This window comes from Bufo gargarizans, chromosome 7 (genome assembly GCF_014858855.1).
Source record: "Bufo gargarizans isolate SCDJY-AF-19 chromosome 7, ASM1485885v1, whole genome shotgun sequence".
Lineage (NCBI taxonomy): Eukaryota > Metazoa > Chordata > Amphibia > Anura > Bufonidae > Bufo > Bufo gargarizans.
Window position 1 is genome coordinate 65,601,908 of NC_058086.1, and position 14,822 is coordinate 65,616,729.

The 14,822-nt window shown below is 53.6% G+C and overlaps 1 protein-coding gene across 1 annotated transcript in view; it reads left to right on the forward strand.

Annotated features, from left to right (window-relative positions):
• Positions 1-14,822, forward strand: part of LOC122943770 (torsin-1A-interacting protein 1-like) — a 179,981-nt gene that overhangs the window by 70,350 nt on the left and 94,809 nt on the right. Inside the window, exons 11-14 of the mRNA XM_044301790.1 lie at positions 51-95; positions 170-208; positions 13,975-14,019; positions 14,094-14,132. Of these exons, the coding sequence (XP_044157725.1) occupies positions 51-95; positions 170-208; positions 13,975-14,019; positions 14,094-14,132 (168 nt within the window). The remainder of the gene's footprint in view (positions 1-50; positions 96-169; positions 209-13,974; positions 14,020-14,093; positions 14,133-14,822) is intronic.

The following is a 14,822-nucleotide window of genomic DNA, read 5'->3' on the forward strand; positions in this document are numbered from 1 at the left end:
CTACCCCTTTAATCGTGTCTTAAGTTACTCAGCCAATTTTCTTTCTGCAGATATTGAAGAAAAGAGACATTACTACAAAAGAGAACCCTGGAGAGGTCCGTAGACTTCTGTGTGTCCAATATACCTGACTCGTAGCTTCTGTGTAACTTATTCTAATTTCTAACTACAGGTAGTACGAGGACGCGGCCTTCCCACTCTAGTTCTGAAGGTATGTAGAATGCCAGATTTACCGGTGTAAGACTGCTCTGTGCAGAACCCCTTCCTTCTGTCTTCTTATATTACGCTGCATCTTCCATATGACGAAGAAGAAATAATCCCGGATAGACAGAAACCCAAAGGTACAAGAAAAGGTTCATGTATTCTCCTTCTGTGTCTGATGGATGTGCGCCTGACTTACGTTTTATGACTTTTTTCTCGCCCAGTTTCCTTGGGGGACACAGAAGACCTTGGGTATAGCTCATCTCCCTAGGAGGCGTGACACTAAGTAAGAACTGTTAGCCCCTCCTCCACAGCTATACCCTCAGCCTGGAGAGAGAGACTGTCAGTTTTTAGCTTAGTGTCCAAGGAGGCAAGACACTCCCTGCTCTGCAGGGCTGTTTTCTCCTTGTTTTAATTTTAGATTTTTACTTTTTTCTTTTCTTTTTGTTCCAGAACATCAGGGACAACAGAGACGCACTAGACCTCTTTGTTTCTCCCGGGGTCGAGCTGCGCCAGTGCCGGTCATCCGCACTGCTGCCTCCCCCACAGAAGGCAAGGTGGATCAGGGCAGCCCAGCTCCCCTACATCCCGCCAGCGCAAGGGTCGCCCGCACGCCAAGTCCCTCTTCCAGCGTCCTGCCACTACGGTGCCAGTAGCTGAAGGGGCGACCCTGCTGGAACGGACCGAGGGTGAAGACGGCTGTGGTGAGAGATTGGCTTCTCCAGCCCTACGTCCCCCCCCCCACCCCGGTCTCCTGCGTGCCTGACCCCCATACTGACAGGGCCTCTGGACCCTTTTGTCCCTGCTAGTCCTAGGCTGGCCCCTGGCTGCCACAGGGCGACATTCTGCTCCCTCTCCTCCCCTCCATAGGACATTGGCACCCTTCTCCCTGACAAGAAGAATGCCTGGGGAGCTGCAGAGGTTCGCACCTAGCTGCCCCTGACGTAGGGGTTATGCAGGCCTCCCACCCTCACAGACCCGGTCTCAGGGTCCCCCTCCCTCTTACCGGCCACTGCTTCAGGGCCAGAGGGCCCGCGCCTTGCTGCCCCTGACCCATCACGGGCACCGGTCCAAGGGCAAGGTGGTTGTGGCTGCCGGCCATATGGAGCGCTGTTCTAGGCCAAGGGCCCGCTCCAGGGGTGAAATGGCTGCCGGGTCATCGCTTCCGACAGCGGGTGGGCACCGCGGCCTACAAATGAGCGCTATGCCTCAACAGCCCCCGGCCGACCGTCGGAACATTCCGGTCGGCCGGGCGCCGCAAAATGTTGTTCCCCTCCTGGGCGACACTTCGCGGCAGCGATCCCACTCTATCCGGGTCCCCAGCTCTTCCGGCCCGCGGGGTGGGCACCCGCGGCCGGTATGTGCCGCTCCGTAGGCCCGGCCGGTACTTTAAATACTGTGCGGCCCCGGTCAGCCGGGCGCCGCTAAAAATTTAGACCCCGGCTTCACGGCCTGCTAGGCCGCAAAATTCGGGCCTCTGTTGGAGGGGGCTGGAACTTCTCCGGGCGCGAATCTTCCCGCCTGGAGGTTCCCCCGCCCCCAGAGGATCGCAGTGCCGCCCCCAGGCCGGATCCCTGTTAACCCCTTGGGTACAGGCCGGCTTCCGATGGGCCTGTGTGGCTTTCTGCCTCAGTGAGGCTGGGTTATAATAAATAAATAAAAAAAAAAAAAAAAAAAAAAAAAAAAAAAGAAATTAAATTATTTAGTAATATGACTTGTGGGCTGCGCAGGACACTGCAGCCTCATCTCAGAGTGCTGCCTGTATACATGCCCCCCTTCCATAGGTGGCATGGTGTCGCGCTCCCCGGCTGCGGCGCTACCAGGGTCATTTCCCCTTCTAGGCGGTTTTTTTGCCCTCTCCGCGCTACGGCGCTGGTCAGTGCATGCGGCCTTTTTCTGTAGGGTGCCTGCCATGTGCAGGACCCCCCTCCTGGCGGGATACTGCACTCTCCTTAACTGCGGGTTGGCCTTGTGCATGATCGCCCTTTCATTGGCGGCCTACTGCAGTTTCTCCGGATACGGTGCTGGCCATGTGCACGACCACCTTCCATAGGTGGAACACGGCAATTCGTTGCCGGCCATGTGCGTGACCCCTTCCATAGGCGGAACGCTACACTCTCACTGGATTCGTTGCCGATCATGTGCATGACCCCCTTCTTAGGCGGAATATTGCACTCTCATCGGATTCGGTGCTGGCCATGTGCACGACCCCCTTCCTTAGGCGGAACGCCGCACTGTCTCTGGATTCGCTGCCTGCCATAGGCATGACTCCCTTCTGTGGACGGCATTCGGCACTCTCACTGGATTCACTGCCAGCCATGTGCATGACCACCTTCCATAGGCGGTATGATGCACTCTCATTGGATTCACTGCCGGCCTTGGGCATGCCTCCTTCCCTGGTGGCGGCATACATACACTCCCTCGGTCGGTGGTTGTTCTCTCGCCGGTACGTTGTTGGCCAGGTGCATGAACCCTATGCATGGCGGGGTGCTTGCACTCTCTCTGGATCCGCTGCCGGCCATATGCATGACCCCTCTTCCGTGGGCGGTGTACGCACTCTCACTGGATTCGCTGCCGGCCATGGGCATGCCTCCTTTAGGTGACATACGCACATTTTCACCGGCTGCTCGCACTCTCCCTGAATGCGATGCTGGCCATGTGCATGGCCCCCCCCCACCCTTCGTGTTCTGGGCGGCATACTACACTCTCACCGGATACATTGCTGGCCTTGAGCATGGCCTTCTAACATGGGTGGAACGCTTGTGTTCCCATTGGATGCGGTGCTGGCCTTGTGCGTGACCACCCCTCATTCCATGGGCGGAATTTTGCACGCTCACGGGATTCAAGGCTGTCCTTGTATGTGCTGTGCTGGACTTGCTCATGTTCCCCCTTCATTGGTGGAGTAGTTGCACTCTCACAAAATTTCGGTGTTGGGTGAATTGTTGCACACTCACTTAATGCTAGGATAGCCCTGTGCATGACCCCCCTTTCACTAGGTGGACCTCCTGCGTTCCTGCTGGATACTGTGTGGCCATGTGCATGGCGCCCTTCTGGGCGAAGTAGGGTATGCCCTATTTCTCTGACGTAGTTACGACCTTGGGCATCACCCCCTTTTTGGGGCGGGCCCTTGCACTCTTGCTGACTGCAGTTTGCCAGGTACATGTCCCCCCCTTTCGAGGAGGTCAGTTTGCGTTCTATCGCATACCTTACTAGTCTTGTGCATAACTCCTTTTCAGTTGCACTTCCGTAGATACTGTGGGACTCTGTGGCTGGCCTTCTTCGCTGAGTGATATTTTTGCAGTGAGCGGACGTTCTTGTGCGTTGTTTGGGCCGTGTATGCCTTCTCGTCCCGTAGGTGGGTTAGCCTTCTCACTGCTTACGGGGCTACTCGTACGTATGCCTCCTTTCCCCCTGCGACATACTTTTTCTCTTGGGAGACGGTGTTTGCAGCAAGCCTTGCACTATTCTCTAAGGAGATCATTCTGTCCACCTGTGTGAGCCTAAGGTGTTGTCCAATAAGCAACAGATGAATACCTTATATTTAAGTAGACGGGCTCTGCTGCTCGCTACTGCACCGAGCTGGGTGGTACTCACTCATTTCGTTGGCCCTTCCGCCCGGGGAGTGTTCGTGGTTCCTAGATACGTACCCATTCGTCCTTCCGCGGCATTGTTTCCCTGCGCTAGTGGTCACATGGTCGAGAGTGCTGTCTGCAGCGCCCTTCGCATTTTATGTTGGCTCTGGCAGGACTACGGTCCCCTCACCTAGTACCTTTTCCTCCTCTTCGGGTGCAGTGTGGTATGATTCTTTCCGGTTGGCGCCCTCGGTGCTTCAGTCTGATCTGCTACCAGGTTCGGGCTGCTCTTCTTGGGAAGGTCACCCAACTTCTCTTGGGTGCTCGCCTACCCAGGTCCGGAGGACCTCCGCCTTGAGTTCTTCAGGGTATTCAAGGCGGTGGACCGGGTGTCTCAGTGTAGCGGTGTGCTGCTTTTGAGCTGTTCTATGGCTTCTCTGTTGCCCACTCCTATGCCGGCCTCTGTCTCGACCGCCTTTTCTCGCCGGTCGGTTTGGCTCCCACTCGGTACAGATCACTCCGATGTGGCTTCTGTTCCGGCCGCGCTTCAGAGGCTGTTCCTTCACTGCCCTTCCCTCGGGGGAGAGCGTGGTTGTTCATGTGGATGGTACTGGTGTTCCCTTTGAGTCCCCCTTGTCCACACTGGTTGTACTAGCTGTGTACCTAGTTACCGGGTCTACGGCGTTCTGTCCTCCCGCTGGGTGCAGATTGCGTTTTTGTTTTTTTTTTTGTTTTCAATTCTAGGCAATGTTTCTGCTATGGACTTACCTTCTCGGTAGCTTGGGAGGACTGCCTTTTGCCAAGATTGTCTTCAGATCTCCCACACCGGGACTGTAGTCCGTCTTCCTGTGGTGACTGCATCGGCTTGGGTTTTAGCCTGTCTTGTCCTGGCATCTGGCGGTTGCTGGACGGACCCTTCGGTTCCTGTCCGTTTGTCCTTCTGCTCCCCCACTCAGGGTGGATCCGGGACAACTTGCTCGGGGGCCGGCGGGACCAGTTCTACCGACCGTTCTACCGTGTTACTGGTCTGCGCCTGATCATTGGGTTTTCACCCTCTTGCCCAGGCGACTCTAGTGGGCTCGCTAGTGTTCGCTCCTGGCCGTGTTTCGTCCAGGATCTGTTGGAGGACTTAGGTTTTTACCTGGGGTTCTGTGGGAAGCTGGGCGTTCCCCCGCTCTTCCTTTCTCTCTCCATGGTTCTGTTTTTCTCCAGTCCGGCCTGGAACTGGGACTGGGACTCTGTCGCTTGAAGTATCAGGTGTCAGCGCTGCCCTTCTTCTTTCAGCGTTCCCCGGCCCTCTGGGCCTGTCTGGACCTTCTTCCGTGGAGCGGCTCTTGGGTTCCTTTGTGCTGCCCTCCGGTACCGCCCTGGGACCTACATACTGGGCTCTTGGCGCTCCAATCTTTCGCTTGGAGCCGTTACAGTGGTTCTCTCTACTCCTTCTGTCCTGTACGGTTGTGTTTCTGTAGCCATCGTGTCTCTGGCGGGTGCCTGAGTGGCGGCCCTTCTTGTTCCGAGCCTTTTGTCTTTCCCCAGGACAGGGCTGTTCTCCATTCCGTCTCTTCCTTCCTTCTGAAGGTGGTGTTTGTCTTTCATTTCGTCGAGGCAGTCGTCCTCCCCTTCCCACCCCCGGGAACGGACACTTCACCGGTTTGGACGTTGTTTGGACCTTGCAGTTTTTTACTTGGAGATCTCCGACTCTTGTCTACGTTCGGCCTCTTGGGTTCCAGGAGGTCCGCGCGAAGGGTTGACGGCATCCAGGGTGGCTTTCCTCCTCTTTCTCAGAGTGGCTATTGCTGTGGTTGCCGCACCAAGGGCAGGGTTCTGCTTTTGGTGTCACCGTTCATTTCACCAGAGCTGTCGGTTCCTCCTGGGTCAGAGGCATTAGGCTTCGGCCATGCATTTGTGCAAGGCGGTCACTTCTTCCTTGCACACCTTACCAGGTTCTACAGGGTGCGTACTCGGGCTTCAGCGTCTGCTGCCTTGGGCCGCCTGGTCTGCAGGCGGCGGTTTCTTGATGCCTTCGGGTGCTTCGCCTTGGTGCTGTGGTCCCTCCCCTCTTGGACTGCTATTGAACGTCCCAAGGTCTTCTGTGTCCCCCAAGGAAACTGGGCGAGAAAATGAGATTTTTGTATAACTTACCAGTAAAATCTCTTTCTCGCTCTTTCCTTGGGGGACACAGCACCCACCCATTCTTTGTTCTTCTCTGCACGGTTTCCGGGTTTGTTTTACCCGTTGGGTAGTTGGCTTGTTGGTTCCACTTTTGGACTTTGCCTTGTTTTCACTACTTGGACACGCAACTGACAGTCTCTCTCTCCAGGCTGAGGGTATAGCTGTGGAGGAGGGGCTAACAGTTCTTACTTAGTGTCACGCCTCCTAGGGAGATGAGCTATACCCAAGGTCTTCTGTGTCCCCCAAGGAAAGAGCGAGAAAGAGATTTTACTGGTAAGTTATACAAAAATCTCGTTTTCTCTGTACTACATTTTATTACACCTTCTTAACAGCATGTATTGCGGAAAAAAACACTGCACCAATGTACGCAGCTAATCATGTATACTGAGGGGATGTATACATTTAGTCGTTGACTGGAGCTACACGATGATCTTGGCCGTGACACAAGGATCATGACCAAGGATCGCTGCGCAGCCACAAAAGTCAATGCAGTTGCTACGCGACTTGAGTAAAGTGGGATCTTTTTCCTATTCTGGGGTCACGGCAGCTTGTGAGTCGCACTGCAGTCCTGCTAATTTCTATAGCTGCTCTGCATCAGCGATCCTTGACTGCACAATGGTTGCTGTGGTCCTGTGTCTACAGGAGTACTAAGATGTTAGTTAGGTACTGTATATGCGACTGCTGAGGGCAGGGGCCATTTTGCGTGATTCATGCTCACCTATAAAAGCTGTGAATGTGGATTGCGCTGGCGGCCAGTAGTGTCGTGTCTATGTGTGTCTTATACAGGTTGGTATCATATACTACAGGCATGGATAGGTGCTTATCATGAGATGAATACAAAAGTCAACCCGAAAAGTAAAACCACTTACCTAATATTGTGCAGGTCCACCTCATGCCACCCCACAGCGCATTTGTAAGTTTCTCTTTTCTCGCCCATTTTCCTTGGGGGACACAGAAGACCTTGGTATAGCTCATCTCCCTAGGAGGCGTGACACTAAGTGAAAACTGTTAAGCCCCTCCTCCAGCAGCTATACCCTCAGCCTGGAGAGAGAGACTGCCAGTTTTTGATTAGTGTCCAAGGAGGCAAGACACTCCCTGCTCTGCAGGGCTGTTTTCTCCTTGTTGTTTAAATTTTGATTTTTACTTTTTTCTTTTCTTTTTGTTCCAGACCATCAGGGACAACAGACGCACTAGACCTCTCTGTTCTCCCAGGGGTTGAGCTGCGCCAGTGCCGGTCATCTGCACTGCTGCCTCTCCCACAGAAGGCAAGGTGGACCAGGGCAGCCCAGCTCCCCTGCATCCCGCCTTCGCAAGGGTCGCCCGCACGCCAAGTCCCTCCTCCAGCGTCCTGCCACTACGGTGCCAGTAGCTGAAGGGGCGACCCTGCTGGAACGGACCGAGGGTGAAGACGGCTATGGTGAGAGATTGGCTTCTCCAGCCGTACGGTCTCCTGCGTGCCTGAACCCCATACTGGTGGACCCTGCTGGACCTAGGCTGGCCCCTGGGGTGCCGCAGGGTGACAACCTGCTCCCTCTCCTCCCCTCCATGGGACTGCAGACTCCTGAAGGCAGCTGCAGATTGCTGTGGGAGGAATACTGCTGTAGAACCGGAGACCCGCACCTTGCTGCCCCTGACAGGGGTCATGCCAGATGCTGCCTTGTTCCCTCTTACCGGTCGCAGATTCAGGGCCAGGGGGCCTGCACATAGCTGCCCCTGTCCCTTCTCTACGAGCACCCGGTCCATCAAGGGCAGGGTTTGCCCTACCCCCCATCCTTACAGGTGCGCTGCTCAGGGCCAGGGACCCGCTCCTGACGCTGCGGGGCGCAGGGCCTGCATGTATTGAGCGCGATGCTCCAACAGGTCCCGGCCAACCGTCGATGCTTCCGGTCGGCAGGGCGCTGCAAAATTTTGACCTAGGCTTCGGCCTGCTGGGCCGTCATCCGGCCCTCCTTCCCCGGCCCCCTGTCTCTGCCGGTCCGCTGGGTGGGCACCCGAGGCCGGTTTGTACAGGCGTCACCCTGGCTCCCTCCATGTCCAGGCCGACCGTCGGTATCTCCCGGTCGGCTGAGCGCCGCAAAAATTTAGGCCCCGGCTTCGTGGCCTACTAGGCCGCAAAATTCCGGCCTCGGTTGGAGGGGGTGGGAACTTCTCCAGGCACGAATTCTTCCCATAGGCGGTATACTGCACTCTCACTGGATACAGTGCTGGCCATGTGCACGACCTCCTTCCGTGGACGGAACACTGCACTCCCACTGGATTCGCTGCCGACCTAGTGCGAGACCCCCTTCTATAGGCAGAATACTGGACTCTCACTGGATTCGCTGCTGGCCACGGGCATGCCTCCTTCCCTCAGACGGCTTACATACACTCTCACTGACTGTGTTTGTTCTCTCGCCAGTACGTTGCTGGCCATGTGCATGACTCCCATCCATGACGGGATGCTCGCACTCTCCCTGGATGCGATGCTGAACGTGTTCATGGCTCCCGTTTTCTGGGCGGCATATTGCGCTCTCACCGGATACGTCGCTGGCCATGAGCATGGCCCTCTAACATAGGGATACGGTGCTGGCCTTGTGCATGGCCACCCCTCATTCCTTGGGTGGAATTTTGCACGCTCACGAGATTCACGGCTGTCCTGGTATATGCTGTACTGGACTTGTACATGTCCTACTTCATTAGTGGAGCGGGGCTATCGTCCTCTAGTTGCACTCTCACGAAATTCGGTGTTGGGTGGATTATTGCACAATCGCTTAATGCTAGGATAACCCTGTGCATGTCCCCCTTTCACTAGATGGACCTCCTGCGCTCCTGCTGGATACTGTGCGGCCATGTGCATGGCCCCCTTCTGGGCGGAATATGGTATGTCCTACTTCTCTGAAGTAGGTACTGGCCTTGGGCATCCCCCCTTTTTGGGGCAGGCCTTTGCACTCTTGTCGACTGCGGTGTTGACAGTTACATTTCCCCCCTTTCTGGGTGGACTGCTTGCATTCCATCGCATGCTGTACTAGTCTTGTGCATAGCTCCCTTTCAGGTTGCACGTTGCACGTCCGTAGCTACTGTGAGGCTCTGTGGCTGGCCCTCTTCGCCGAGTGGCTATTTTGCAGTGAGCGGACGTTCTTGTGCGCTCTGTGCGTTGTTTGAGCCGTGTATGCCTTCTCCTCCCGTAGGTGGGTTGGCCTTCTCACTGCTTACGGGGCTGCTCGCTCGTATGCCTCCCTTCCTCCTGCAACATACTTTTTTTCTCTGGAAATACGGTGCTTGCCGCAAGCCTTGCACTCTTCTCTGAAGAGATCGTTCTGTCCACCTGACCCGGACGGGCTCTACGTGCTCTCTACAGCTTTGCTTCCCTGCGCAAGCGGTCACATGGTCGAGAGTGCTGTCTGCAGCGCCCCTCGAATTCTACGATGGCTCTGGCGGGACTGCGGTTCCCTCGCCTACTACCATTTCCTCCTCTTCAGATGCAGTGTGTATGAGTCCTTCTTATTGGCGCCCTCTGCGCTTCAGTTTGATCTGCTACTAGGTTCGGACCGCTCTTCTCGGGAAGGTCGCCTAATTTCTCTTGGGTGTTCGATTATCCAGGTCCGTGGGACCTCCATTTCGGGTTCTTCAGGGCATTCACCTTCTACGAGGCGGTGAGCCAGGTGCCTCTCAGAGTAGCGGGGTTCTGCTTTTGAGCTGTCCTATGACTTCCCGGTTGCCTGCTCCTCCTTTCGGTTGGAGGGTTCTATGCCGGCCTCTGTCTCGACTGCTTTTTCTCGCCGGCTTTGGTTTGGCTCCCGCTCGGGGCATATCACTCCGATGTGGCTTCTGCCACGGCCAGGCTTCAGAGGCTGTTCGTTGGTTGTTCACTTGGATGGTTCCGGTGTTCCTTGTTGCCTCGTATCGTCTCACTCGTTCACACTGGCTGTACTAGCTGTGTGCCTATTCACCGGGTCTACCGTGTTCTGTCTCCCGCTGGGTGCTGATTGCGTTTTCCATTCTAGGCAATGGTCCTGCTGTGGACTTACTTTCTCGGTAACTTGGAAGGACTACTCTTCGGTCATGATTATCCTTAGATCTCCCACACCGGGACTGTAGAACACCTTCTTGTGGTGGCTACATAGACATAGACTTTAGCCTGTCCTGTCCTGGCATCTGTCGGATGCTGGGCGGACCCTTTCGGTTCCTCAGTCTGTCCTTCTGCTTCCCCACTCCGGGTAGATACGGGACGACGTTACTCGGGGGCCGACCAATCCAGTTTTGCCGACCCTTCTGCCCGTGTTACTGGTCTGCGCCTGTTCACATTAGGTTTTCTGCCGCTTGCCCAGGCGATTCCAGCGGGCACGCTAGTGTTCGCTCCGGCCGTGCCTTGTCCAGGATCTGTTTTCGGACTTTAGGTTCTTACCTGGGGTTCTGTGGGAAGCTGGCATTCCCCCACTCTGCTTTTCTCTCCCCATGGTTCTGTCTTTCTCCAGTCCGACCTGGACCTGGGACTGGGACTCTGTTACTTGAAGTGTCAAGTGTCGGCGCTGTCTTTCCTCTTCCAGCGTTCCCTGGGCCTCTTGGGCCTGTCAAGACCTTCTTACACGGAGTGGCTCTTTGGTTCCTCTGTACCGTTCCCCGATCCCTCCCTGGGAACTACATTCTGTGCTCTCTGCGCTCCAATCTTTCCCTTGGAGCCGTGGTGTTTTCTGTTGCCATCGTGTCTCTTACGGGTGTCTGAATGGCGGCCCTTCTTGTTCCGAGCCTTCTGTCCTTCCCCAAGGACAGGGCTGTTCTCCATCCCGTCGCTTCCTTCCTTCTGAAGGTGGTATCTTCCTTCATCTCAACGAGGCTGTTGTCCTCACCTCCCCAACTCCGGGAACGGGCGCTTCACCGATTGGACGTTGTTTGGGCCTCGCAGTTTTACTTGGAGGTCTCCGACTCTGGTCGACGCTCGGTCTCTTGTGTTGCTGGGACGTCCGCGCAACGGTTTGACTGCCTCCAGGGTGGTTTTTCCTCCGTTTCATCAGAATGGCTATTACTGAGATTGTCACACTAAGGGCAGGGTTCTGCCTTGGTGTCACCGTTCGTTTCACCGGAGCGGTCGGTGCCACCTGCTGCCGGAGGCATTTGGCTTCGGCCATGCAATTGTGCAGGACGGCCACCGGTCTTCCTTGCACGCCTTACCAAGTTCTACAGGGTGCATACTCGGGCTTCGGCGGATGCTGCCTTGGGCCGCCTGGGTTTGCAGGCGGCGGTTCCTGGATGCCTTCGGGTGCTTTGCCTTGGAGCTGTGGTCCCTCCCCTCTTGGACTGCTTTTGAACGTCCCAAGGTCTCCTGTGTCCCCCAAGGAAAATGGGCGAGAAAACGAAATTTTTGTATAACTTACCAGTAAAATCTCTTTCTCACTCTTCCTTGGGGGACACAGCACCCACCTATTCATTGTTTTGTTCATTGTTTTATTCTTCACGGTTTCCGGATTTGGTTTACCCCGTTGGGTAGTTGGCTTGTTAGTTCCACTTGTTGGGCTTTGCCTTTTCTCACTACTTGGACACGCAACTGGCAGTCTCTCTCTCCAGGCTGAGGGTATAGCTGTGGAGGAGGGGCTTAACAGTTTTCACTTAGTGTCACGCCACCTAAGGAGCTGAGCTATACCCAAGGTCTCCTGTGTCCCCCAAGGAAGAGCGAGAAATAGATTTTACTGGTAAGTTATACAAAAATCTCGTTTTACACTTTATTATTTAATTTTTTTAGTTTCTTTTTTAATTTTTTTAGCTGTAGGGCAAAGTTTGTGAACACCCATGCCCCCACACACACTGAATAAAGATTTACACACACACTCCCCTATGGCCCGCCGGAGGTTCTCGGCCGAGGAGGCATACGCCCTGCTTGCCTCCGAGAGCCCCAGTGAGGACGAGGATGACCCCACTTTCCTGTTGTCATCTGCATCCTCCTCATCATCTAGCGATGATGATGAGCCCTCAAGGTGGCAGAGACGCCGCCAGGCGGATCAAGGGGACCTCCATGCCAGGGACCCTGTGGCCCACGCTAGTACGAGCAGCTCTGGGGCTCGTACTAGTTTTCCGGCCCACCAGTTAAGTAGACTGGAGCCCCCTGCCGGTGAACTTGTCTGGTGTACTGTAGAGAATTTTGAGCCTGTGATTCCTGAGTTTGTAGGTCAACCAGGAATTCAGATTTCCACGGTGGACTTCACTGAATACGACTACTTTTAGTCTTTTTTTCAGTGACCACTTTGTAATCTGATGGTGGAGCAAACTAACCTGTACGCCCAACAATTTGTTGCTCAACACCCGGCTCCTTTTTGGCTAGGCCCGGTGGCTGGACTTCGGTCAGTGCAGCCGAGATTAGGACGTTTTGGGGCCTCGTGCTGCACATGGGCCTAGTCAAAAAAAAACGGTGTCAGGCAGTACTGGAGTGGGGACGTCCTTTACCAGACCCCACTTTACAGTATGGCCATGACATGTACCCGGTTTGTGGCCATCTGGAAATGCCTGCATTATGCAGATAATGCAGCATGTCCCTCCCGAGGTGATCCTGCCTATTACTGCCTGTACAAAATCAGGCCGGTAATCGATCACCGAAATTTGTGGAGGCCTATGTACCTGGAAGGGAGGTCGCGGTTGATGCGTCTCTTATTGCTTTCAAGGGGAGACTCATTTTCCGCCAGTTTGTTCCCTCTAAGCAGGCGAGGTATGGCATGAAGCTGTACAAACTTTGTGAGAGTACCTCAGGGTACACTTACAAGTTTCATGTGTACGAGGGGCGAGATTCCCGTATTCAACCCACAGAATGTCCCCCCACTCTGGGTGTTAGCGGGAAACTTGTGTGGGACCTTATGCACCCACTGCTAGATAAGGGTTACCTCCTGTATGTGGATAACTTTTATACTAGTATCCCCTTGTTCCAGTCCCTGCTCGGCCCGGCCTCCCTACCTACCCTCTCCAGGTACCTGTCCCCAGGGGTGAGACCCGTGCCCTTACCAGTGGAAACCTGCTGCTGGTCAGCTATAAAGACAAGAGGGATGTCCTTGTACTGTCCACAATTCATGGTAACGGCATCGTCCCTGTGCGAGGTACCGCGGCAACTGTCCTCAAGCCCGATTGTATCGTCGACTACAATCGATATATGGGAGGAGTTCAAGTGAACGGAGTGAGTACTTGTCATTACACTGTACCGGCAAAATTTCCGAGACAATGGGCAGTGTAATGAAGAGGAAACTGCGTTCGCGTGGATCTCTGCCTCATCTTCAAACAGCTGATCGGCAGGGGTGCCAGGTGTCTGACCCTGACCGATTCCGATATTGATGACCTATCACGACAATGGGTCATCAATGTACAGTATGTGGCCTGTATAACCCCTTTAAATGGACAAGTTAATGTTTGTGTCTGTATATAGATATTTACATGATATAGAGAGAGAGATATTATATTAGATCTATCTATCTGTGCTGTGTGTCCCTACACAAAGTTCTGATATCTTTTTGCACTTGTTCACTTGCAAAGAAGCAGCCATCTCAGGCTAGACAAGTCATGGAGGACACAGAGGGTGTGTATTTTATGCTCCTTTTAGGATCATTTAAAGCTAACAGTAAATCATAAGAATGTGTCAAATTCTGCCCAATTTTCTCTGCATTTCTCTTTTTCATTGCTGGGAGATCTGCTGGAGGGACTGGGGCAGCCACTTAAGCTGATCATACACATTAGATGAAAGGCTGCAGGAGCGGCCAACCATCTAATTTGTATAGGGGGGCCTCACTGACTCTCCTATGACAGTACATAAGGATTGGCCCATTGGAATTCAACATGCCTAATCTATGGGAGATGATCTGACCCCAGAGGTGTCAGTTCAGAACACCAAGCTTAGCTTAGCTTGATTAGAAATACATGGCGGCTTTCTTCCAAAAACGGCACCACGTCTTTTCACAGGTTGTGTGTGTTATTGTTGCTTAACCCTATTCACATCAATGGAGCTGCGAACCTGTACTACAGGTTCTTGTCACTAACCCCTTTAATCGTGTCTTAAGTTACTCAGCCAATTTTCTTTCTGCAGATATTGAAGAAAAGAGACATTACTACAAAAGAGAACCCTGGAGAGGTCCGTAGACTTCTGTGTGTCCAATATACCTGACTCATAGCTTCTGTGTCACTTATTCTAATTTCTAACTACAGGTAGTACGAGGACACGGCCTTCCCACTCTAGTTCTGAAGGTATGTAGAATGTCAGATTTACCGGTGTAAGACTGCTCTGTGCAGAACCCCTTCCTTCTGTCTTCTTATATTACACTGCATCTTCCATATGACGAAGAAGAAATAATCCCGGATAGACAGAAACCCAAAGGTACAATAAAAGGTTCATGTATTCTCCTCTGTGTCTGATGGATGTGCGCCTGACTTACGGTTTATGACTTTTTTTCTCTGTACTACATTTTATTACACCTTCTTAACAGCATGTATTGCGGAAAAAACACCACCCCAAAGTACGCAGCTAATCATGTATACTGAGGGGATGTGATAAAGACGCCCTAAATTAGGGCATTTAAGATACTCTGGTGCTCCAAATCAATGTACCCCCCCCCCCCCCCGGGGTTAATATCCTCGCGTGGCTGAGAGACTAGACACTGACACATAGATGGTCAATGCAATCTCTAACTTTTATTACATAGGGTAAGCGTATATACATCTTCAGAAGAGGGCAGTCCTCAATGAGGCTTAAACATTGTTTCATTGGTCAAAAAGGAAGAAGAGATAAGCGAGAGGAGATAATACACCTGCATCTGCGCACTGGGTCCTACTTTGGAATGTGAACTAATGTAAACATCTGGTTACCATCGCCATTTTGTAATAGAGTTTATCCTAACAAGAATACTGCCTACGTCATATGTGACACTTCAAAGAGGT